Source organism: Macaca nemestrina, chromosome 14, assembly GCF_043159975.1.
Source record: "Macaca nemestrina isolate mMacNem1 chromosome 14, mMacNem.hap1, whole genome shotgun sequence".
Classification (NCBI taxonomy): Eukaryota; Metazoa; Chordata; class Mammalia; order Primates; family Cercopithecidae; genus Macaca; species Macaca nemestrina.
Window position 1 is genome coordinate 79,474,762 of NC_092138.1, and position 25,261 is coordinate 79,500,022.

General features: G+C 40.6%; 1 protein-coding gene across 1 annotated transcript in view; it reads right to left on the reverse strand.

Moving 5' to 3' along the window:
• Positions 1-25,261, reverse strand: part of ELP1 (elongator acetyltransferase complex subunit 1) — a 70,450-nt gene that overhangs the window by 7,637 nt on the left and 37,552 nt on the right. The window contains exons 26-36 of the mRNA XM_011740296.3: positions 23,499-23,622; positions 22,490-22,587; positions 20,707-20,908; positions 18,842-18,903; positions 11,048-11,110; positions 10,293-10,353; positions 8,633-8,746; positions 8,031-8,142; positions 7,209-7,336; positions 6,580-6,734; positions 3,481-3,556 (exon numbers count right to left, since the gene is read on the reverse strand). Of these exons, the coding sequence (XP_011738598.2) occupies positions 3,481-3,556; positions 6,580-6,734; positions 7,209-7,336; positions 8,031-8,142; positions 8,633-8,746; positions 10,293-10,353; positions 11,048-11,110; positions 18,842-18,903; positions 20,707-20,908; positions 22,490-22,587; positions 23,499-23,622 (1,195 nt within the window). The remainder of the gene's footprint in view (positions 1-3,480; positions 3,557-6,579; positions 6,735-7,208; positions 7,337-8,030; positions 8,143-8,632; positions 8,747-10,292; positions 10,354-11,047; positions 11,111-18,841; positions 18,904-20,706; positions 20,909-22,489; positions 22,588-23,498; positions 23,623-25,261) is intronic.

The following is a 25,261-nucleotide window of genomic DNA, read 5'->3' on the forward strand; positions in this document are numbered from 1 at the left end:
TTATTGTCTTGGGCTTGATGGCTTTCACAGCTTTTTCTATAACAATGACGGCATCATTGATGGTGTAATTCTTCTAGACTTTCATGTTCTAGCAAGGTTCTTTTCCGTACGTTTGACAATCCTTTCCATAGAGTACTGTTTGTAATGAGCCTTAAAGGTCCTTATGACCCCCTGATCTAGAGACTGAATTAGAGATGTGTGTTTGGGGGCAAGTAGATCACTTCAACGTCTTCACAGTGTTGAACTCATGGGTTTAGGGGTGGCCTGGGGCATTTTCCAGTATCAAAAGAACTTTAAAAGGCAGTCCCCTTACTGGCAAGATACTATTTAACTTCAGGGACAAATCGACAAAGGAACCAATCCAGAAAAAGTGCTCTCCTTGTCCAAGACTTCTTGTTGTATGGTACAACCAAAAGCCTGGTAGCTGGTGTTAATCTTTTCCCTTCCAGGCTCAGGGGTTAGCAGCTTTACAGATAAGAGCAGTCCTGATCATAAACCTGACTGCCTTTGCTGCTGCCTCCTGGATGGCAGGAGCTGCTTTTCCTGTTATCTTGATATTTATAAAGCCAAACCTCTTTCTAAAATTATCAAACCATCCTTTGCTGGCATTAAATTCTCCAGCTTTAGATCCTTCATCTTTTTGCTTTAAGTTCTCATACAATGACTGTGCTTTTTCTCAAATCATATTAGTTGTATAGGAATGCCTTTCTCATAGCAATCCTGCACCCACATAAAAGCTGCATTTTCAATACAAGATAAAAAGGTCGTTTGCAAAAAGTACAAGGTTTTCATCCCTGCTGGCATAGCTGCAGTGACAGCTTCATGAATTTCCTTTTCTTTTACAATCATCCTGGCACTGGGTTCATTTATCTTGAAATGGTGGGCAACCACAGCTGCAGACCTCAATCTATAGTACGTATTGAGCAAGTCAACTTTTTCTTGTAATGTCATGACTTTTCTCTGCTTCCTGGAAGCATCACTTGTGGTACTTCCTATAGGTCTCATGGTGTTATTTAAGGTTTACGATATTACATTAAACATGATAAAAAAATACAGGAGAACGCAAGAGATCACTTTTCGCTGCCATATGCAATTAATGGAGACTGTCATGTGCTGCTCATGTGGACATGATTAGTGGTACATGGCATTTTAAGCAGATATTGGTGACACTTGAGCTCACCCACCACAATAGCAACAGGAGGTAGCTACAAAATTATTACAGTAGTGCAGTATGTACTACAGTTAATTTTATGCAGTTATGATTTCATACTACAGCTTTATGTTTGTTTATATTTCTCTCCACTAAATGGTGCCATAAAGATAAAAGAATATCAATACTGGAAAAAGGCTACTTAAATAAATTCACTGTCAACAAGGTCCATACTTTCATAAATAGCAATTAGAGTTGGAATAAGACTATCTTAAAAAAACTAGTTATGAAAATAATGTGCTCTATCTCATTTTTTAAAATTAGGCATAACTACAATTATATTTGATTCCAGACTTAATTTGAAATAAACGCAAAGTATAGACTTTTGGGCAAGAAAGTAATTATTCTGACAAATTATATGACAGCAGGACATGACATATTTCACATTTCTATATTTGAATTTCACAGCACACAAAAAAGTCATTTTTATAAAAATACCTTGAGGGCTTTGCAATTTTTCTAAGGAGCTCTCTCAATCCTTTGATGGTCAAAACCACTTGAAGCACTTATTTTGTCATCAATTGCAACGAGTCCAACCCAGCAGTGATTCAAGTACTTTTCCAACATCATTTTAATCTATTTTATGTAATACTAAATTTTTTTAAGGCTTGCAACTGATCTGCATGGTGCTGTATTGTATCAAAGCAGGAAACAATCAGAAAGGACCTATCAAGTCATTGATTCCGCTTGTGGGGATGTGCGAATATACTCAACTATTGTTAGCTGGGGAGGGGAGCTGAGTAATATTTGAGGGGGACTAATTTTGTGATTAGTTCATCAGTGGCAATTTTTGAATTATAGGAACTTCCCTTTTCCTATACAATCTTGAAACCACAAGGGTAATGATAATGAACACTCAGATAATGAGGGGCTCTCAAATATTACAGAGTGTCTTTAAGGCTCAGCTGGAAAACAAGAAAGTGCTCTTTGAAGTGGGAAAGCCATCTAGAATACCCCGGGGGATGGTGGGACTGACCTGACCTGAAGGTCAGCATCAGGCCAGCAACGAGGAACACAGGAGGCAGAAATCACAACTGGATTGCACTACCGCACAAAATAAACAATGACCAAATGGCCTCAGGTCTAATATAAGTTCCTAGCATCTGAGAAATAAGTGGGCTGGGCACAGGGGCACACGCCTGTAATCTCAGCACTTTGGGAGGCTGAGGCAGAAGGATCACTTGAGACCAGGAGTCTGAGACCAGCCTGGGCAACATATTAAGACCCCCCTCTGTTTTTTTTAATAAAAAAATTTAAGAAAAAAAAAGGAATAAGTGGATGTGTTGAAATTGATACCAAAAGTACCTTGCCATTCTCCAGACAGAAGAGGAGCTAGGTATACAGTAGTTACTGTCTGGATGTATGAGTTGAGCTGGGATGGAAGGTAGCTGCTCTTTCCTGGTAGCAACATAAGCTGTTAAAGTCAAACTTAATTTGAATCCCCACAGGCTACTTCAAATATCATCAAAATGCTATTACAGTGTAGCACTTCGGTGAAAAAAATTTCAGAAAATTGCCTGTCACATGCTAGAAATGCAAGTAACAGCAGTTAAAACTGCTAATTATTTTAGAAACTAATATTCACTTTTCAAAGCTAAAATGCTTGATTGACCCAACTATAAGTAAGGGCAAATACTCAAAGTCCCAAGTTGACCCATTAAATGTTTCTAACCAACTTTCAAAAGAAAGCGTTTAGGGTTTTTAATTTTTAAGGATATAAGTAATCTAATTGAGAATCATCTCCCTCAACAAATAAAACACTTCATGCATAACTAAACAGGAAATATGTATAAAATGCTAATATTCTTTGGATTTGCCTTCAAATTATATTGTCAATTCTAAACATAATAAAAAGGTCCCACTCATAAGCAAGTTTATGAAAATGCCCCCAAGATGCAACGCGTAACTGCCAACAGCCAGTAATGATGCTTCAGAAGAATCTTTTGATATATATGTAAATGTAGATGGTTTAGACTGAAACTGGAACTGTGATGTGCCTTTATGAAAAAGCGTATGCCACATAAAATATTTTTTTAAATTACACATACAATGGTCATGTATGAATTTTCCCGCACCAGGTCCCCCACCGCTAGAAGCATGAAACTGATCATACTAAAGATGTGGTCTTAGAATTGAGGAAGAATTGTAGTCAATTTTTTGTAGTGAAAAATTGTATCCAATCTCTCCTTCTACTGCTGATCTTCTCAATACTTACAGAAAGATAGTCCTGCTGCTTAGTATTGTAATATTAAATGAGAAAAAATACTAACCAAGAACAGGAAGCGAAGTCTTCTGTTGTTGATAAGATGCCATGATACTATTTGCAGTAGAATTGGGACCTAGAACCTAAGGAGAAAATAGACTGTATCAGCAAAGATTATCTAATACTTCTCAAGACTGCCAATACCAAAGGCCAAATCCCTACCAGCAGAAAACAGCCTGTCATTTCTACTGGTATGGTGTGAAACATAGTAACTCTCTTTCCTGATGTGATTTTAATTTGCCAGTTTCTCCAGCTGCAACTCAGACCTCTAATTCTCCTTTCTCCCAGAACAAGGTAAAGATAGGGGGTGGGGGAAAAGAAAAGAAACTCTACAATGATATATCCTGGCCTTTTCCAAATGAGCAAGCCACTCCCTGAGGAGCAGGGAAACAGTACAAGAGGCTATAAATATGCAGAGTATCAATTATATGCAAAGAGTTGTGGGAAACAAACATTTTTAGGTTGAAATAAATACAAATATGTGCATACTATGGAGCAGAATGCAAACTGTGCACATGTGCTCCAGGTAAAACACAAGACTCCACAGGAATGTCAAGCCTGCAGCGAGCCTCTGGGCACACCCTGGTTAGTGCAGACCCTTGGTGGCACACTCTCAAGAGCGACGCCATGAGAAGTCACTCACAGTATCCTGCACATACCACAACCATACTTCACCAATCAAAACCACAATAATAAAATGGATGTCTTAGAACTTAATGTGGGAGGCATGGCAGTTTACACCTGTAATCTCAGCACTTTGGGAGGCCAAGGCAGGAGGATCACTTGAGGTCAGGAGTTCAAGACCAGCTTGGGCAACATAGCAAGACTCCCCATGTCTACAAAAAAAAATTTTTAATTAGCTGGGCATGGTAGTGTGCACCTGTGGTCCCAATTACTCAGGAGACTGCGGTGGGAGGACTGCTTTAGCCCAGGCATTCGAGGCTGCAGCAAGCCATGATGGATCACATCACCACTGCACTCTAGCCTGGGTGACAGAGCAAGAAAAAAAATAAAATAAAATAAGACCTTAAAGTGATCGTGTGATCAGAAGAGAAGACGGAAGGGGACGGCATGGGAGTGGTATCATAAATTATCACCTTCAAGCAGGGCACGGTGGCTCATGCCTACAGTCCCAGCACTTTGGGAGGCTGAGGTGGGCAGACCGCTTGAGCCCCGGAGTTCAAGACCAGCTGGGGCAATATGGTGACACCGTCTCTACAGAAAATTTACAGAAAATTTGAAAATTAGCCAGGTGTTGCAGCATGTGCCAGCAGTCCCAACTACTCAAGAGGCTGAGGTGGGAGGATCACCTCAGCCCGGGGAGGCAGATGCTGCAGTGAGTGGTGATCACTGCACTCCAGCCAGAGCAACAGAGTGAGACCCTGTCTCAAAACCAAAAACAAAAACAAAAACAATTATCATCAAAAGTACTACAGTTTTGAAGATGATGATCACATTTCTTCCAAGAAATACCTATTATAATCAATTCAAGAGGTTGTAGGGTCCTGATTCCTAGTTGCTTTTATTTCAATGGTTTGTAAAGTGCTTTTACATTCACCCTCTTATTTAACCTTCAAAGCATTCTATTGAAGCACACAGGGAAGTCTTATGCCCATTTCTAAATAAGGAAATCAAGACACGATAAACATATGTGTTTCTAAACAGTGAGCTGATTTGTAATCTCTCAGCTCCAACCCACCCTTCTATCCACTGCTTGTGGTGCTGGGGCTGGGCACCTGAAAGATATTCCTCCTTGCTGTTGGCTTCCCATCATGTCCTGCCTACAGTGAACACCAGAGGGGGAGTACAAAGCTGGAGGATAAACAAAAGATTTCTAGATTTCTTCCTTGATTGGCTTTTTTTTTTTTCTGAGATGGAGATTTGTTCTTGTTGCCCAGGTTGGAGCACAATGGCGCGATCTTGGCTCATCGCTACCTCCACCTCCCAGGTTTCAAGTGATTCTCCTGCCTCAGCCTCCTGAGTAGCTGGGATTACAGGTGTGCACCACCACGCCTGGGTAATTTCGTATTTTTAGTAGAGACGGGGTTTCTCCATGTTGGCCAGGTTGCAGGCTGGTCTCGAACTCCCAACCTCAGGTGATCCACCCGTCTCAGTCTCCCAAAGTGCTGGGATTACAGGCGTGAGCCACCACTGCACCTGGCCTGACTGGCTGGCTTTTCCCCCAGCAGCAGCTATTCCTTCCAGTTTCCATTTACTTCTGTACACTTGGAACCAGCCCCCTCAGAAATGCCAGGACTAGCTGGCTGGCACCCTCCTCTCAGAGGTTCAAGAGTCAGCTCTACAGGGCCCCACTTCCAGGCTTCTAAATTCTAATGATCCCCAACTCCTCCTCCTGTTCCCTCAGGGAGGGTAAAGCTGCTTCCTATAGTTACTATCTCAGTGTCCTTCCTCTGTGTTTCCCTTTTGCCTTGTTTAGTCCTCTAATGCTTATTTAACCAATCCATGTATTAAATTCTGTGATAAAATAATAGGTAGGCTTTTGTTTTCCTTTCTAGATCTTGACTTATATACCAGCCTTTTGAATCCAAATAAAAACTCTTAACAATAGACTTGAGGTATAAGAGAGTGAACAGAGGTATAAATAACAAACAGACGACAATACATTAGAATTCTGCAACACAAAGCTGATTCAGCCTTAAACACAACCAGCAAAGTCCATCGTAACAACACAGAAGTGACAAGTCAAATTTTTCATAAAACAAAAGGAAAAGCAATTGCCTGGGGTCCCTTTAAAGCCTGATCCCATCCAAGTGACAGGCTGTCTCCGATCCCCTCTTCCCCACTCTCTCCCCACTCCAACCTCACTGAAGGCCAGGAGCAACTGCGTGACTTTCTCATTTTCTCCATGACACCTGCTTCACCCAGAAAGGAAAATGATAGCCCATTTAACCTACGCCAAGGTGTACTAGTCACTCTACAGGCAAATATAAAATCTTACTGACAGCTTAAACATAAATCTAAGATAATTTAACTACGGCATCTTACGTTTTTAAGAACAGGAAAACTTTTTGACTTGGGGAGGGTGTGAACATAATAACCCATGAAAATGATGAAAAACATGCACACCGTCTTTGAGAAAACTTACAGGGGTAGCTGAATTCTGCTGGGAGGTAAGAGTCCAAATTTCTGGAAGTGACCCTTCTATCAACTGCAGCGTATCTTCAAAGGCCTTCTGTAATTCCCTTCCTTGTTCATCAAACTCAAAGAGAAAGAGTACCTTTAAAATATGGTATATTTCATCTAGAGAGAAGAAATTTGAAAGAGTGGTAAGTTATATTCCCAGCTCCATAGACCAAATCATACCATAGCTTCTATCCAAAGCCAAAAATTTCTATGATTCCACTGCAGGTCCTTTCTCCTACATTATCTTTTCTCTTCCCAAATGATGGCATAACTAAACACATGTACTACAAAAAGAAAATCAAGCACACTGGGGGGCCCACGCAGAAAGCAGCGTCCCACAATTCTTTATCCTGGCTTAAGCATCTCTCCCAGTTCAGTTAGGGGGATGCCAAACGGAGGAAGGCTTCTCAGTTACCAGCTAAGAAGGGCTGCTTCAGGAATGTGTGCTGACATGACCCTTCCTGCTAAAAGTTCTCATCTTTCCTCAAATTGGGAAAATGGTAGCTTAATCACCTACTGAACTCTGCCTGTCTGTGCTGCCTGTTTAATACTGTTTGGAGTCAGGAATCATCATCAGGACTGAGAATATACCTTTCAGGTTTTCAGTGTTCTGTACCACTTCACTCAGTGCCTCCAGGAGGGCCAGGTGCTCCAGCGGACTGCCTTCTTTGAGGCTGTGCTTCTTCCGCTCTGCTTTTCGGCGATTCTTAGATGATCTCCTGTTAGAAATTACAGATATTTTTAAGCCTCCTGAGTAGCTAGGACTACAGGCATGTGCTACCTTGCCTGGCTACTTTCTGGCAGTTGCTGATCATCCCACACAACTTCACAGTTCTCCATTTCAAATTCCTAAAGCATAATTCAGTTTAAATATATAATACTGCATTGTTTTACATATTCCAAGCAAGACTTCAAGCTCTTATAACTCATACCTCCTTGTAAGTTTTTGGTAACATCTACTGCACCTACCTTACGGGTGTTGCATGAATATTTCTGACAAATTACTATAATTGGTAAAAGTGTGATGACTTATTTTACATGTATGGTCTCTTCCAATCCTGATTTTGAATTGAAGAAGCTTGATCTTTTCATTTTTTCAGTGCCTATACCTTAGTCACAACATTTGTTCAAAGCGTAAAATCGGATGTTAATGTAGACTGAGCACTCAGTGGAGGAACTGCCTCATGGGGAATGGGAAAACACACAGGCCGCGAAGCTGAGGAAGAAGACCTTTCAATGCCAAGTTTAATGTCTCAGATATGCTGGGAAAGTCTCTGAACAACTTCCACACAACATTGAATAATATTCTCTCCACTCCCACTACACTGTCCCAGTAGAAAACCAACCTATTTGCTTCCACTTTCCCCATATGCCCAGGGCATGGTCAATGTGCTGAATCAATGTGATACGTACGCTGATATCCTGGAGTTACTATGGGAGTATTTGGCACTCATCTCACTGCCACTCACAACACTGCTAGTTTCAGAGAAGAGGTCTGACTCTTGGCCGTGGGGTACCTCATCATCTAGAAAAGAAGAACCAGAAGCAGATGAAAACACTGCCTGCTAATGTGTGGGTTTACTTTCAGGGAGGTAAATGAACTAGAGTCAACTGGGGCATATCAAAGGATGGATGAAAATGATTGCAAAGCTGATCTCAAAATGAATGAGATAATATTAAATACAGTAATTACTAATGTAAATCAGTAGCTTCCTGAACTTTTTTCTGGAAATGAGGAAACTCATTTTGTTAGACACAGAAGTGGTCAGCTGCTCTGGTTGAATGGGGGTCAGTGGGAACGTCGGCAGAGCTCTTCCCGTTCATGCTTGGTCCTGCCCTCACCAGCACACAAACACAGACACAGATGGCCCTGAAGGGGCTCCACAGAGGCCTCACACTTCCCCATGGCACAGTAATCAGACTGCAGGAGGAACACTAAGCAATCGAGAGAATGTGTGGCATTACCCGACCCCCATGGCCCTGCACGTGTCGATGGTCTTCACGCAGACACTCACCCAGGCCTGCCTGCTGGGCTTGCTCCTTGAGCTCTCGAACTACCAGTAAACGTTTCTTGTGGTGACTGAATGTGGCTGTCTGAGAGTCCAGAAATGCCATATAATTTTTCTGGGCTGGAGATGCAGAATGTAAATAGTTTGAGCATGAGGTTTAAGCAGAGAAAAAACTACAGGTGTGGAGCAGTGAAGGAGGGTTAGAATTCTGCAAAAAGAAAGAGGTTACTAGGTTTTTTCCTAGTACGTTTTTTTTTTCTACTAGGTTACGAATTTTTTTCCTTAATAAGCATTAACAAATTAGAGACTGAAATTCCAGATCTTAGAGTTCATCAATATTATCCCAGAATACACGCTACCACTGAACTTGTAAAATCACCTGAACGAAGACTTGATACCTAAACCAAGAGAGGATTGGGGGAAAAAAAAAAAACGGTAGGGGGGAAGGGGAGCAGTTAACAAAAGTAAGAAGAAAGTTACCTAAACATTTCTGGCTAAACATCCATCAAAATGCCCATGGACGTGGAAAAAATGTATCTAATGATTGTCCAATGGAAAAATACGCAAGAGGAAAATAACACTAGTAGAATACATTTTAAAAAAGCAAAATAGTACTATCCAAGGATGTATTTTATTAATAGGTTTTGGGCCTAGGCAGATGGAGTTATCGGCATTTTTCTAAGAAAGGTTCTCATTAGTGGTGAAAATCCAAGAACTGGTTAGATTATTATAGATGAGGAATCATGCTTTCAGCACTCAGTTAGAAGTACCTAAAGTGAATAACATAAAAAGTACCCCAGCAACGTTTTAATTAGGATGGGGGAAGGGGGGTGCAGACAAGGTAAGAATGTGCATACATGTAAATGTCAGAAAGGCCAGATGTTACTTACAGGGTGGATTTGCATAAAAAGGCAGAGCTTAAAATCAACCACTCCCTAAGGTTTCTGTAAGCCAAACTGATGTCCTTCTCCGCTTCGCTTTTAAGGGGTCACAGTGACCATCTGAGTATTCTAGAACTGGTAATATTCGTATGTTCTCCAAGAACCACATACTTCATTTGAAAAGGTAATTTTTAAAAAATACTTTGAAAAAGTTGAAAACTACATAAAAGTTGTAAGAGTTCAATGAACACACATATACCCTTCACCTAGATTTACCAATTATTAACATTTTGACATTTTTTTTGCTTCCTGTTTCTCTGCATGCTTACACATATCCATTATTACTTTTGTGAAACCTTTTAAGAGTAAGGTAGAGATATGATCCTTCATTCCTAAATATTTCAGCATTTATCTCTTAAGAATAACAGGATATTACCTTACATAACCACAACGTGATTATTAAATGCCAGAAATTTATCACCGTTACACTATTATCTAATATAGTTCATATTCAAGTTTACCAACTATTCCCAAATACAAAGATTCTTAATCATATTTGATTACAGGACAGGTTTCTAACATTTAAATATTTTATTTGTTACCATTTAATTACTCAGCATATATAAAAATTCTAGTGAGAATTAAATATTATATCCAATGGGTAATTTTGATTGAGTCTACATGACATATTATTAAAAAAAACACAGTAATAGGAGGAGACTCTCCCGTGTCTCTCTCCTCTCCTTCTTCCAAATGAGGAATTCTATCTAAAATGGAACCCTCACCTTCTAAAATGGAAGGCTTTACGTTGGTTTCTATAATATCCAGTCTGTTATATTTGTATACCTAGAAGGAAAAACACAATAATTTTAGGAAGGAAAACTTCTAGTCATTGGAGAGTTAAGATACTTAGACAGACATGGATTACTTTCAGAGGTCATCAGAATATTTTCCTGAAAAACAGGCCTCCTACAAGGCAGCCAAGGAAATTCAATTCATTTCAGTAAAAAGACAGTAATATTTCAAATGTAGAGGATTAATTCCAAAATATTATCAAGAATGATAAGGCCAGGCACGGTGGCTCACGCCTGTAATCCCAGCACTTTGGGAGGCCAAGACGGACAGATCACGAGGTCAGGAGATTGAGACCAGCCTGACTAACACGGTGAAATCCTGTCTCTACTAAAAATACAAAAAATTAGCCGGGCGTGGCAGCGGGCGCCTGTAGTCTCAGCTACTCGGGAGGCTGAGGCAGGAGAATGGCATGAACCCGGGAGGCGGAGCTTGCAGTGAGCCGAGATTGCACCACTGCACTCCAGCCTGGGCGACAGAGCGAGACTCTGTCTCAAAAAATAAACAAATAAAATAAATAAATAAACAAAAATGGTTTTAAAAACACCGTTTTCCTTAAGCCAAGATCCTGACCTATTTCTACTTATTTCACAAGCCTCAGAAGACAAGAGATTCCAACTGATCTGGAATCCCTTGCTCGCCCTCTCTGCTTAGCACCCAATATCCAGAGGGTTTAAAAGATTCTTACCAGCCTCAAAGCTTCTTCCCAGGCAGCTCCTTCTAACAGCAAGAGCACAGCTTCTTCATAATCCTGACAAGGGAACAGGAAGAAGACAACAGGTGAAGAGAGTGTGTCAGATGTCATCACAGCCAACTGCAAAACTAACCACAGACTTGCCTCTATCTCCCTGGCCAGGGGAGAACTCCTAGTTCTCAACATCATGCCTATCCTAGAGTTCATGTCTCCATAAATATTGATACAAAAGACAAGAGAGCAGTGTAAATTCTGAAAATAATGACAAAACACAAGCTAAGCATCATCTCTCTGCATGCCTGGACATCAAAACCACCAGAAAGGTCTGTTAGACATGCCTATCTCCCCAGCTTTACTACCAAGTTTGATTCAGCAGGTTTAGGTGGGCTCCAGAATTGTTAACAAGACCACACTTTGAAAAAATAGTAGACTAGAATACCAATCTTCTAAAATTTTTTTTTTCTTTTTTTTTTTTTCTCAGACAGGGTCTCACTCTATCACCCATGCTGGGATGCAGGGGCACAATCATAGCTCACTGCAGCCTTGACCTCTTGGCCTCAAGTGATCCTACTGCCTCAGTCTCCCATGTAGCTGGGACTACAGGCATATGCCACCACACCCAGCTAATTAAAAAAATGTTTTTAGAGACAGTGTCTCACTATGTTGTCCAGGCTGGTCTTGAACTCCTAGCCTCAAGCAATCCTCCTTTCTCAATCTGCCAAGTAGCTGGGATTACAGGCCTTTGCTCCTTTCAAAATTGATTTATCTGGCTTTCTGTTGTTGAGTTGCAGAAGTTCCTTATGTATTCTGGATACTAAACCTTTATCAGATACATGATTTGCAAATATCTTCTTCCATTCTATATGCTGTCTTTTCACATTCTTGACAATGCCCTTGATACACACAAGTTCTTAAATTTTTTTTTTTTTTTTTTTGAGACGGAGTCTCGCGCTGTCGCCCGGGCTGGAGTGCAGTGGCCGGATCTCAGCTCACTGCAAGCTCCGCCTCCTGGGTTTGCGCCATTCTCCAGCCTCAGCCTCCCCAGTAGCTGGGACTACAGGCGCCCGCCACCTCGCCCGGCTAGTTTTTTGTATTTTTTTAGTAGAGACGGAGTTTCACTGTGTTAGCCAGGATGGTCTGGATCTCCTGACCTCATGATCCGCCCGTCTCGGCCTCCCAAAGTGCTGGGATTACAGGCTTGAGCCACCGCGAAGTTCTTAATTTTTATAAAATCCAATTTATCAATTTATTGATTGTGTTTTTGGTATTAATTCCAACCATCCATTGCCAAATCCAAAGTCATGAAGATTTAACCCTGTTTTCTTCTAAGAGTTTTATAGTTTCGTTTTGGTTTTCTTCGAGACAGGGTCTTACTCTGTCGTCCAGGCTGAAGTGCAGTGGCGTGAACTCAGCTCACTGCAGTCTCAAACTTATGGGCTCAGGAAATCCTCCCGCCTTGGCCTCCCAAGGATTTGGGACTACAGGTGCACACCACCATGCCTGGGTAATTGTGTTTTTGTTTTTTGTAGAAACAAGGTCTTTCTATGTTGCCCAGGCTGGTTTCAAACCCCTGGGCTCAAGTGATCCTCCCTCAGCCTCTCAAAAAGTGCTGGAATCACAGGCATGAAACTTTGTGCCCAGCCTTCAAGAGTTTTACAGTTTTAGCTCTTAAATTTTTGTTGTTGATCCATTTTGAGTGGCCAGCAGTTTTTGAAAACTCGGAAAATATTGAATAAAAATCCTTTCCAGCTTCTTTTGAAGAAAAAAAAAGAATAAACATGAAAGACAGGTCATTAAAAAATTTCCTTAAGCAATAATGATCACTTAAAGCAAAAGCAATAACAAAGTATTACGGACTGAATACTCTTGTAAGGTTTTTATACTATATATGAAGTGGTATACTATTATCTGAAGATATGGTCAATTAATGAGTTTTATTATAAATCCTGGAACAACCACTAAAATACTGAAATGAAGATGTATAGCTAATAAGCCAACAGTGGAGGTAAAATGGAATTATGAAAAATACTAAATCCAAAAGAAAGCAAAAAAAGAAAAAACAAGAAACAAAGGATCAATGAAAAAACAGAAAACAAACAGCAAGATTGAAGGTTAAATCTAACTATATTGGTAATCACACTCAATGCAAATGTCTAAACCCTCCAATTAAAAGGCAGAGATTGTCAAATTAGATTTAAAAAAAAAAAGAAACAACTATTGCTATCGACAAGGAACCCATCTTCAAAATGAAGACTACATTCAGATAGATTAAAAGTAAAAGGATAGAAAAAGATACGCAATGAAAAGTCTAACCAAGAGAAAGGTGGAAAAGCTATACTAATAACATTAAAGTCGAATTCAGAATTAGAAATAGTAACAGAGAAAGATGGATATCAAAATGAATACATCTAGGACATACCCATAAGCATGTATGCACCTATAACAGAGCTTCAAAACACGTGAAGCAAACACTGGTAGAACGAAAGGAGAAATAGACAAATAAATTATTGCAGCGGGAGATTTTAACACTTTCCCAGTCACTGATGGAGCAAGTAGTGAGGAACCAATAAGGATATAAAAAACTAGAACAGCATGATCAACCTAATCTAACTGACATTTATGGAACACTCCATTCAATAATAGTAGCTTTCATATTATTTTCAAATACACACACAACATTCTGTAAAACAGCCCATATTATAAATTAAAACAAATTATAAATTTAAATTAATAAAATGCATGCTCTCTACTCACAACAAAATTAAAGTAGAAATTAATAACAAAAAGATGGCTGGCAAATCTCCAATATCTGCAAGTTAAACATATATATATATAAATTTTTTTTTTGAGATGGAGTCTCACTCTGTCACCCAGGCTGGAGTGCAATGGTGTGATCTTGCCTCACTGCAAGCTCCGCCTCCCAGGTTCATGCCATTCCCCTGCCTCAGCCCCCTGAGTAGCTGGGACTACAGGCACCCACCACCATGCCCGGCTAATTTTTTGTATTTTTAGCAGAGATGGGGTTTCACAGTGTTAGCCAGGATGGTCTCAATCTCCTGACCTCGTGATCCACCCACCTCGGCCTCCCAAAGTGCTGGGATTACAGGCGTGAGCCACCGGGCCCGGCAAACATACTTCTAAATAAGCCAAGGGTCAATAAAGAAATCACAAGGGAAATCAGAAAACGAAAACAAAACATTTCAAAATTTGTATAATGTAACTAAAACGGTGCTTGAGGAAAATTATGGCATTATACGCTTAAACTATAAAGTAAGGAATCATCTCAAATCAATGGCTTTAAGCCATCACCTTGGCCAGGCCAAGTGGCTTACGCATGGAATCCCAGCACTCTGGGAGGCAGAGGCAGAGGGATCCCTTGAGACCAGGAGTTTCAGACCAGTGTGGGCAACAGAGTAACACCCCATCTCTACAAAAAAAATTAAAAATTAGCCAGGTATGGTGGCATGCACCTGTAATCCAAACTACTCTGGAGGCTGAGGGGGGACGATAGCTTGAGCCTAGGAGTTTGAGACTGCAGTGAGCCATGATCGTGCCACTGCACTCCAGCCTGAGAAGACTGGGACTCTGTTTCTTTAAAAAAAAAAAAAAAAAAAAAAAACCATCATCTTAAGAAACTAGAAAAATAAAGAGCAAATAAAATAATAAACAGAAAATAATTTTAAAAATTAATGATATAGAATACAGAAAAATCATAGAGAAAAACAATGAAATGTTTCATTCTTTAATAAGATCAATAAAATTGATAAACCTCTGGCCAGAATAATCAGAAAAAAAGAAGACACATCAATATCTAGAATGAAAGACAAGACGTCACCATAGACCCTATGGACAATAAAATAAGAGAATACTACAAACACTTTATGCCAATAAATCTGACAATTTAGATGAAATGAACAAATTCTTTGAAAGACATAAACTACCAATGCTCATTCCAGAAGACACAGATAACCTTGAATAGGCTAATGTCTACTAAAGTAACTGAATTAAGAGTGAAAAACTTTCATTAAAGAAACCCCCTGGCCCAGATGGACTTACTGGTATATTCTACTAAACGTGTGAGGAAAAAAATATCTCCCAAGAGCTGAGCTGTCAGGTATTGGAGTAGCTGACCAAAGCAACAAGTCAAAAATGAGTTAAGCCTTCAGGCATTGCATTGGTATAAGCAAGAGGCTAAAACCAGGGAAAGCACCAACTCTCTCTGTTCCATTTTTTCCCAAAGAACAACTCACTATTCAAGAGTCAGCTGGATCCACACAGACAAGAGGGTTGGTTCACTGTTGAAGGAGCTTGAAAAAAAAGGCTTTAGCAGTTTGATGGATCTTGGGGGTATGGGTGCAAAGGAAGGGGGCTAAGGGTGGAAAAGTACTGGGTAGTGAGTCACAGTGGGAAAAAATGTTAAGGTTTTTCCATTCCTTCTTACATAAAGAGGACTTGGCAGAGGTGCCTGAAGAAGACCTTGGCCCATGGCCTCAGATAGAGACCTAGGAATGAAAGCGCCAGGACTCTGAATGCAAATACTGTTTACAGGAGCATGACTAACAGGGGGCCCTGAGTCCTTGCTTGCAACTCCCTTTAGAAACTGTAATGCATTGGCAGTACGCCAAGCCTGGTGTGGGGAGGGCAGCTCTTCCTCATGTGGCCTCCTAGGTAAAGTCTGTAATTGTTTATGGTCAGGTCTGAAACATCACACATAGGTTTTTAACCATGAGTCAGACTCTCATACCAACTCTTCATGAAATCCTCCAGAAAACAGAAGTATAAAGAACACCACCCCTCATTTTATGACAGCAGCATTATCCTGATACCCAAAACATGGCAAAGACACTAAAAAACTACAAACCAATATCCCTCATGAACACAAACACAAAAATCCTCAAGAAAATTTTAGTAAATCTAATCTACCAGGAGAGAAAAAGGATAATAAATATATAATACCAAGTGGGGTTGAACCCAGAGATGCAAGGTTGGTTTAACAGTAGAGAAAATCAATCACCTAGTCCACCATATCACTGGTCTAAAAACAAAAAATCATCATAGTTGAAAATGCATTTGACAAAATTCAACACCCATTCATGATAAAAAAAAAAAAAAACTCTCAGAACAAGGAATAGAAGGGGATTTCCTCAAATAAGAGGGCAGGAATCTGCAATTTTTTCCTGTAAAAGTTTAGACAGTAAATATTTTAGGCCTTACGGACCAAACTATCTCTGTCACAACTCTTTAACTCTGCTGCTGTGGTGTAAAAGCAGCCATAGACAAGATGTAAACTAATGAGCATGGCTATGCTCCAATAAAACTTTATTTACAAAACGGGTGATAAGCTGACTTTGTCACAGGTTGTAGTTTGCCAACTCTGCAATAGAGAGCATTAAAAAAAAAAAAAAAAAAAAAAAAAGCAAATATCAGGCCAGGCACAGGGGCTCATACCTGTAATACCAGCACTTTGGGAGGCTGAGACAGGTAAACTGCTTGAACCCAAGAGTTCAAGACCAGCCTGGGCAACATGGCAAAATCCCATCCCTACAAAAATTACGAAAATTAGCCAGGCATTGTGGCATGTGCCTGTAGTCCCAGCTACTCAGGAGGCTGAGGTGGGAGGATCATCTGAGCCCAGGAGGTCAAGGTTGTAGTGAGCTGAGATCACACCACTGCACTCCAGCCTGGGTGACAGAGCAAGACTCTGTCTCAAAAATAAAATAAAATAGAATTAAATTTTTAAAAAGCAAATATGATACTTAATGATAAAAGACAACTGAATTTTCTCCAACATCAGGAAAAAGGCAAGGATGTTCACTCTTAACACTTCTATTCAACATCACATTGGAAGCCTTAGAAAATGCAATAGAGATAGAGAAAAAAGTACTGATTGTAAGAAAGACATAAAACTGTATTTATAGAAACTGTGTTTGTTAATGTAGAAAATCCTAGAGAATACACCCAAAAGCTTCTAGAGCTAATAAATGAGTTTAACAAGGTTGCAGGATACAAGGTCAATAAAATGAAATTAAAAGCTAGTCAAGCCTTGAGATGATGCCAGCCCCGGCCAATACCTTAAATGCAGCCTTGTAAAGGACTCACCTGAGCCAGAGGCCCCAGCTAAGCCCAGCCAAGATTCTTGGCCCATTGAAACAGTGGGATAATAGGGTCTGTTGTTTTAAGCTGCCAGCTTTTAAGGTAAGTTGTTACATAGCAATAGATAATACATCTAGTGTCACAGTAATACACCCAGTGTTGGTGAGTATAGGAGCCACTGATGCCCTCTCACATATCACTGGTGGGAACGCAAAATGATACGGCCACTGCAGATTAGTTCTGCAGCTCCTTAAAAAGCTAAACATCCACTTACCACGGGATGTAGCATTCCCACTCCCATCCCCACGAAGACCTGTACTAGAATGTCCACGGCTGCGTTATTCATAATAACCCCAAACTGAAAACAATCCAAATGTACATCAACTGGTGAACAGATCCACAAATTCTGACATATTCATACAATGGGATACTACTCAGCAATACAAAGGAATAAACTATAACATGGATGCATCTCCAATGCACTATGTGAGTGAAAGAAGCCAGACTAAAAAGACTACATACCATATGGCTCTGTTTATATGAAATTCTAGATAATGCGAAACTTTACTGACTGATCAGTTTGCCAAAGGCTGGCAGTGGAGGGAGAAGGCTGACTGCAAAAGGGGAAGTAGGGAAATTTGGGGGGTGTTAGAAATGTTCTACATCATGAGTACAATGGTGGTCACACAACTACAAACATCTGTCAAAATGTACTCAATTCTTCATCTAAAATTGGTGAATTAACTTCATTATTTGTAAATTATACATCTGTACCACACATAATTTTATTGTATGTAAATTAGACAAAACAAGGTTATGCATTAATCTTCATTTACAAAGAAAAAAAGATAATGGCATCTTATCCATTTAATTAACCCTCTATGTGGTATATCTTTCCACCCCAACCTCTCTACTCTTTTAGGTATGTTTCATTCACTGATTATTTTCAACTCAATCACCCAACAAATACTCTCTCCAGGATCTAATGACACAAAATTTTAGTTATCTTCTTTCACTCACTGTTATTTCATAAGAGACAATTGAATATTTTTAAAGCACAATTAAGTTACATAAATGTGCTCTCAGTAACAACTGTAAAAAACACTCTCTCATCAAAGGTCAAAACTACAAGGCAATAATCCCTGGTGTCAACTGCGCACCTGTGTACTGTTAGTCTGTGGCCAGTGTGACTGCAGTGTTCTTATTTTCATAATAAATCCTATAATACTACCAAATGCTCATATGGGTGCTTATCCTTATAATCTGCTGTAAAACTGGAACCTCCAGCTCCCCGAGGTAAAAGAGACATTTCCAATGGAGAGAATGGGAGTAAAAGCCAAGAATATGTAGTCTTCAATGATCCTGTTTTATAATGGTCCTTTCTCATTGTTTCTACTTTGGCAAACTCAATTTTTAAAAGCACAAAGACCTTTAGAGGTAATTAAGTACTTTCTACCAAGGTCAAACCACTAGTATGTTAAAGTACAGCCCTTTCATATTCTACCTCACAAAACTGATAGATGTACTAAATTTAGACTTCCAAGTCAAGCCAGCAAGATAAGACTGCTGGGGCAAACACTATCTCTGGACTTAATAATTATGCACAGTTCCTTTAACTTTCATCATCACTCAGATCATGAGAAGACCTTTCTTGCTGACTAGGGGGTTTATTTAGAAGGGAGAAATTGAGTTTACCTGGGCATACTGTTCCAAAACCATGGCTGCGTCAATGTGCTTCCTCTGCTCAACCAGCTTTCCTGTAGAGACAATAAGCAGCAGTTGACTACAAAGTTAAACAGATTCTTTGGCTCAAGTGCTTCTTTAATATGTCTTCATTATGCATGAAACTATGTACTTTCCGAATTTCTGTGAGGGAATAGGGATATACAACATAGAGTCCTATCTTAAATGGCAGCTAGAATCTAAAATTAGCACAGGAATTGAAAATCATATACAGCCAAAATTAGCCTTGAAAGATGCTTCCAAGGCATGTACATGGGAAAATGACCTGGTATCTCTCACAAACCCACTTCGTCCCTTAACAGCAAGAAACCACTATTTCTTTGGTTGAACACTAGATGGAGGTAGCTGACTTATGTCTGAGTCATGCAGTGTCTTTAGATCCTAGACTTAGCCCAGTTGAGATAAATCACACTGAGAGGCACAGAGAACCCGAGGCTTTCGAAGGGGCTGGCAGATTCTGGTCTCTCATTGCATGCTCACTCCAGGGCATATATCACTAAAAAAAGTAGGTAAAATCACCTCCACTATTTAAATAGTTACCTTTTCTTTCTTTTGCTCTCTTGTGTAAACTGCCTATGTTAAATGTACACACAGAGTGACTCCAGTGTGTAACATTTCTCAAACATCTTTGACCACTGCCCTCCCCACCTACTTTTGCTAAACATCTGAGAAAACTAGAAATACTCCATTATAAGACATGGGAAATAGCAAGCTAAGAGCTGTAAAGAATAGAAGACACAGATCCAAGAACAGAGATAGAAGGTATAAACAACCAATATCATAAATTTCTAAAGCAGAAAGGAACAATGGAGACTGAACAAACAACTAAAAGGCCTGAAATAAGGAATTCTTGACATTTGTAAAAAGAGGCCAGCTTGGAAATGGAGGGATTTGGGAAGGGCTAATAACCAGAAAAAGAAAAGTGATAATCCCATGCATTGTTATAATCCTAAGAAAAAAAGAATAATGCAAATGACAAAGAAGGACAGGTACATAAATTTAACAGGATAGAGTATGGAATTTTTTTAGGACTGCTTTTTATTTTTTTCTTTGAGATCTCAACAATATTTACAAGTTAGAGGAAAAAATATACTAGTCATTGCTTTACTTCAAGCACTGCTGAGAGGACCAGAGCTTCTGCTCATCTCTTTTCACAGGTGTCCTTACCCTTTCCTCCACTCTAGTACTAGATCCTGGTACCAGCCTCACCTCTGGTTCGGGCAACCCTTGTCCCTGATGCAGCTAAACTGCCTTTGCTTTCAGAATGCTTGGACATTTGGCCTTTTTTTCCCCCCACCTCATTCCTGGCTATTCCAACAACCTACTGGCTATACCAGAATGGACCCATCCCAAAATTCATCTTTACTTTCTTACAGGGCATAGCCCATCCAGCCACATGGTGTGGCCGAGATGGAATAGAAGGTGATAGTTTAACTTCCATCCAGGTCATTTCCAACTTAAAAGTAAATGTTTTACCATGACTCTAACTTCTCCCCAGTCTGCTTCCTTCCCCACAGATGTGGAGATAACCCAGCTACAACCATTTACCTAAAAGGATGCAGAGCCACACAACGGAAGGGCCGATGAATCCCTATGGCAGAGAGAAATAAACATCTTTCCATATTGGGTCACTGCATTCTGGGACTCTTGTTGTAGTAGCTTATCCTTTGAAGCATTCTAAATTAATTTTTATCAGTGAGAACGAGACTGTCTCAGGGTATTCTGCCCTAAATTTATTTGCAAAATTACCAAACAACACAAAGAAATAAATGTTTTAAAACCTTTGTAGATGTAGACATCTAAATGATTGTACTTACCGGCCAGAGTTCTGCCGAGGCCAGCCAGCTGGTCTTCGGTCAAGTGAAGCTGGGCTGCCACACAGAGGGCTTGCTTCCAGTTGCCACACGTCAGAAAGGCTGACAGAGCTTTCTCGTGGGCACCGCAACGGGCAAACATGAGCCCCGCTGGCTCATACATGTGCTCCTGCATCAGGTGTTCCCCATAAGCAACGCTGATATCCTGTGACAAGAGGAGATTTAGGACTGAGGAGGAAACGTGACAATCATTTCTCTAAAGCTCCAGTGTAGCTGCCTTAGTTCCTATACTTCAAACTCCCTTGAAAGAATTCCCTGGGAAAATCTTACAGTTGACCAGTTAGTGCAATCATTTTTTCATTCAAAACCTTACTGAGGATGTGCCATGTATTCACTCAACAAATAATTACTCTTAACTACATATGCACCATTCTGAGCAGTATGGATAATATAGCAAGGCAAAAAATAAAAGCAAACAAATGAAAAACCATATAAGAACCACCACCAAGTTGCTGCTCTTATAGTAACAGAGGATGGACTGATGGACAAAATACGGTCTATAGCATAATGGCAAAGGTGGGTTAAGGGACAGAGGACAGTCTCCTCGTAGCCCTCAGGGAGTGTGAGCTCTGAAGGCTGTCAGGAGAATAAACCACTTGACGAGATAGGTGACAGCGTACAGGCAGAGAGCACAGAAGGCACCATGGCCACGCAGCAGGAATGTGTATGGCAGGTCTGAGGAGCAACGGGACGGCCAGTGTGACTGGAGCAAAGTGAGTGTGGGAGAGAACAGAAAACAAGGGCGAAGAGGCAGCCACTGGCCAAATCCTCGATTCTCCAGGCTGGATGTTAGGCAGAGATGCAGACAGGAATACAACATGGAGTCCCTGCCCTTAAGAAGCCCCACAGCCTGGTGGAGGAGACAAAGCAGCTAATCGGCAGTTCGACAAACACAATCACCAAGGTGAGGGCAGGCTGCTCTGGGAGCTCAGTGTTTGGCGCCTGGTCCGCGAATTGCATTCAGGAGTAACCCAAGGGTTCTGATGGACAAGTGGGGCTAAAGGAAGGCTGGTGGGTAAAGAGATGGCAGAGGAATCACATGATGTGACATCTGTAGAACTACCTACAAGTAACTGGGAATGTGGACAGTGGCAGAAGCTGGTGCTGAAGAAACTGGCAGGCTTGATCACAGAAAGATGTGTATGTAGTCTGAGGACAAACTGAAAATGGTGATGCTGGTGGCATGGTAGACTAGTGGCTAATAGCATGGGCAGGGTGATCGGGCAGCCTGGGTTCTGTATCCCAGGTCCAGCACTCTGTAGCTCCGGATCCTCAGGCAAGTTGCTTCCTTATCTACAAAGTGTGCACAGCACCCCATTAGGCTGTCAAGAAGATCATATAACACATTTAGCTTATAAGCATGTGTGGTATATTAAAAAAAGCTAAAAGGATGCTTTTTTAAACAAACAAAACTTTCCCTTTATGCTGAAACATATGGGAAAGATCTGTACTTGTTAGGAAGATCAGTCTCACAGCAGTGAGGTTGGACAAGAGGAGGGGTGGGAAGGAAGCAGGAAACCCCACAGGGAAGGTGCTATGGTATTGCAGATGAGGAATCAGAGAACACGTCAGGACCATTCTCCCAGATAAGAAGTTCAAATTGAGGCTAATCAGTTTTACGATAAATTTTGAAGCCAAGAATGGTGTTATGAACTCAAGATCCCCACTTCTTTCCAACTAAAGCAAAAAGCAAAACCAGGACAGCCTCATTTCACACACCACATACCTGGTACTGTTGTGAGCTTGGTGAATATAACTTCAGAGCTTCGTTATACAAGTTTTTATCTTTTATCAAGTTCAAGCATTCTGGGAAGTACTCAGGTCCTGCAGGAATAAGAGTCACACAAAGACAGGCTTAGGACATGGGAAGCATAATGGACTTCATTTATACCAGTGGTCACCAAACAAAATCAATGAGGGACGTTTTTAAGACCTAAATAATCAGAGAATCTGAAGAACAGGATCCTGGAATTTGAATTTTTAATGAGCACCACTGCAGATTCTGAGGCAAGAGAAGCACTGATTGGGATCAGCGTCCTACTTAAGAGTCCCAGCTTTCCAGCCCGGTGTTTTCTCAGCCTCCTTGAAAAGACATCGCCTGGGAAGCTTATTAGACACATGCACACCTCAGTCCTATCCCAGATCAGCTGAATCAGATTCTCCAAGGATGCCAGCAGCTGAAGGCTTAACATGCACCCCAGGTGATTTTTCCTTCCCCTCCAACCCCACCCCGCCAGTCCTCAGTAAAGAACCACAACTGTTACAGCATGAGAAGAACAAATGGCACCCCATCACTGTCAACTAAAACTGTGTCTTGCAGGGCATGGGGAGGTGGCCTCATCACTCACTCCAGACAAGCAGAGTTTCCCTGACATATCTGCAAACAGCACGAGAAGGAAGAACTGTCAACCAATTTTGATTCTGAGACACTGACGTTAATTTCACAGGTGCTCATTCTTAACCAAACAAGGTTAAGAAAAGGTGCTCATTCTTAACCATAAAAGGACCTGCTCGACGTTCTTACCTAGGGAGCTCTTCCAGTTCATTAAAAGTGATTTCTTTACCTTCAGCTTTTCAGAATACACGACAAAACAAGGTGAGCATACATCATTGTTAGAGTTTTCAGGAGTAGGAAGTGAAATCAATCACTGTCTAAACTAACAGTTTAATTTATACCTTGCCTAGTTCCAAAGAAGATCTAAAGTAGAGATGAACATACTAATCCCCATGCTTACCACATTTGCTGAGGTGGCCAATGGCTTTTTCATATCGTTTCAAGTATTTGTCTATAGTAAACCGCTGATAATTAGTTTCCATTTTCTTAAGTGTATTAAGAAATGGAAGATACTCTTTGGGATCCTAAAAAAATGATTAATGAGAACTTTATTACTTGTGATATTTTTATATACAGCAATATAAATAGCATCTATATATAGCATTTATATATAGCAATATAGCAATAATAGCTATATATATAGCTATATACATAATAGCTATATATATAATAGCTATATATAGCTATTATTGCTATAGCATTTATATACAGCAACAAATAGCATTTATATACAGCAATAAACCCAAAGCTACATAATTTTTAAATGTATATTATATATTAACTACATATTATATAATATATAAAATCAAACTACAGTCGTTCCCCAGTATACACGGGGAATTGGTTCCAGGACGCCCCAAGGATACCAAAATCCAAGCATACTCCAGTCCTACATTTGAGCCCATGGAGTCTGGATACACAAAAAGTTGGCTCTCTGTATCTGCAAGTTTTAAATCCTGCAAATATTGTACTTTTGATCCACACTGATTGTGGATGCAGAACCTGTGGACAAAAAGGGCCAACTGTATTTGCGAGAGATCTCCATTTAGATAAACCCACACAGTTCACACTCGTACAGTTGAAACTCACGTTGTGCAAGGGTCAGCTGAACACCAAACAAGTTTTGGTAAAAATGCTTTCACATACAGATATTAAGTTACATTTGGAACAACAGTAACTTCCTTAACTAAGTCTCACAGTATCATTTATTTCATAGGCTAGTAAGGGAAATAAGGTTTCAGTCTACAAGATATTCAACAAATGCATGTAAGCTTCTCCTAAAAGTCTAAGACATTGCTGTTTTCATGATATTCCATGCCCTCCTGAAAAGATCACATTAAAACAAAAAATAAAATTATACTGAGTTGGACACCAAACTCTGAGACCCTGCCAACCTAGTATTTACTGGCCCTATCATCTCCGGCTCTGTGCCATGCCCTGTAAGCAAACTGCTCTTCTTCCTAATGGAGAGGTGTTCCTGTTTTTAACGCAACTTCCCTGCAGGCGCTGTGTGCAACAGAAGCATATAGGAGGGTCACCTCACCCAGTCCCTGAAGGCAAGCATGAATGGCTTACTGGGAAGAGGCCACCTTGGCATCCTTTAACCTAGATTAGTGAGAATGAGCCAGGTGAATGGTGAGGGTGGAAACAGTCAAAGCCCATGGGTGGCAGAAGTAATGCTGCCTACCAAGGCATGTGGTAGCTGGTGGTGGTGAGGGGCGAGGGAAGGGGGACAAAAGCATTGTCTTTCCTCCATGGGCGGAGGAAAAAAAGACAATACCAAGAAGTGAGAATGGAAAGATACACAGAGGCCAGGTCAAGGAAGGGTTTCTAAGCAGTATTATGGCTTCTGAATTTTATCCTCGTAACAATGGGAGCTTATGAAAGATTTTTTTTTTTTTTTTTTTTTGAGACAGTCTCGCTCTGTCGCCCAGGCTGGAGTGCAGTGGCCGGATTTCAGCTCACTGCAAGCTCCGCCTCCCGGGTTCATGCCATTCTCATGCCTCAGCCTCCCGAGTAGCTGGGACTACAGGCGCCCGCCACCTTGCCCAGCTAGTTTTTTGTATTTTTTAGTAGAGATGGGGTTTCACCGTGTTAGCCAGGATGGTCTCGATCTCCTGACCTTGTGATCTGCCCATCTTGGCCTCCCAAAGTGCTGGGATT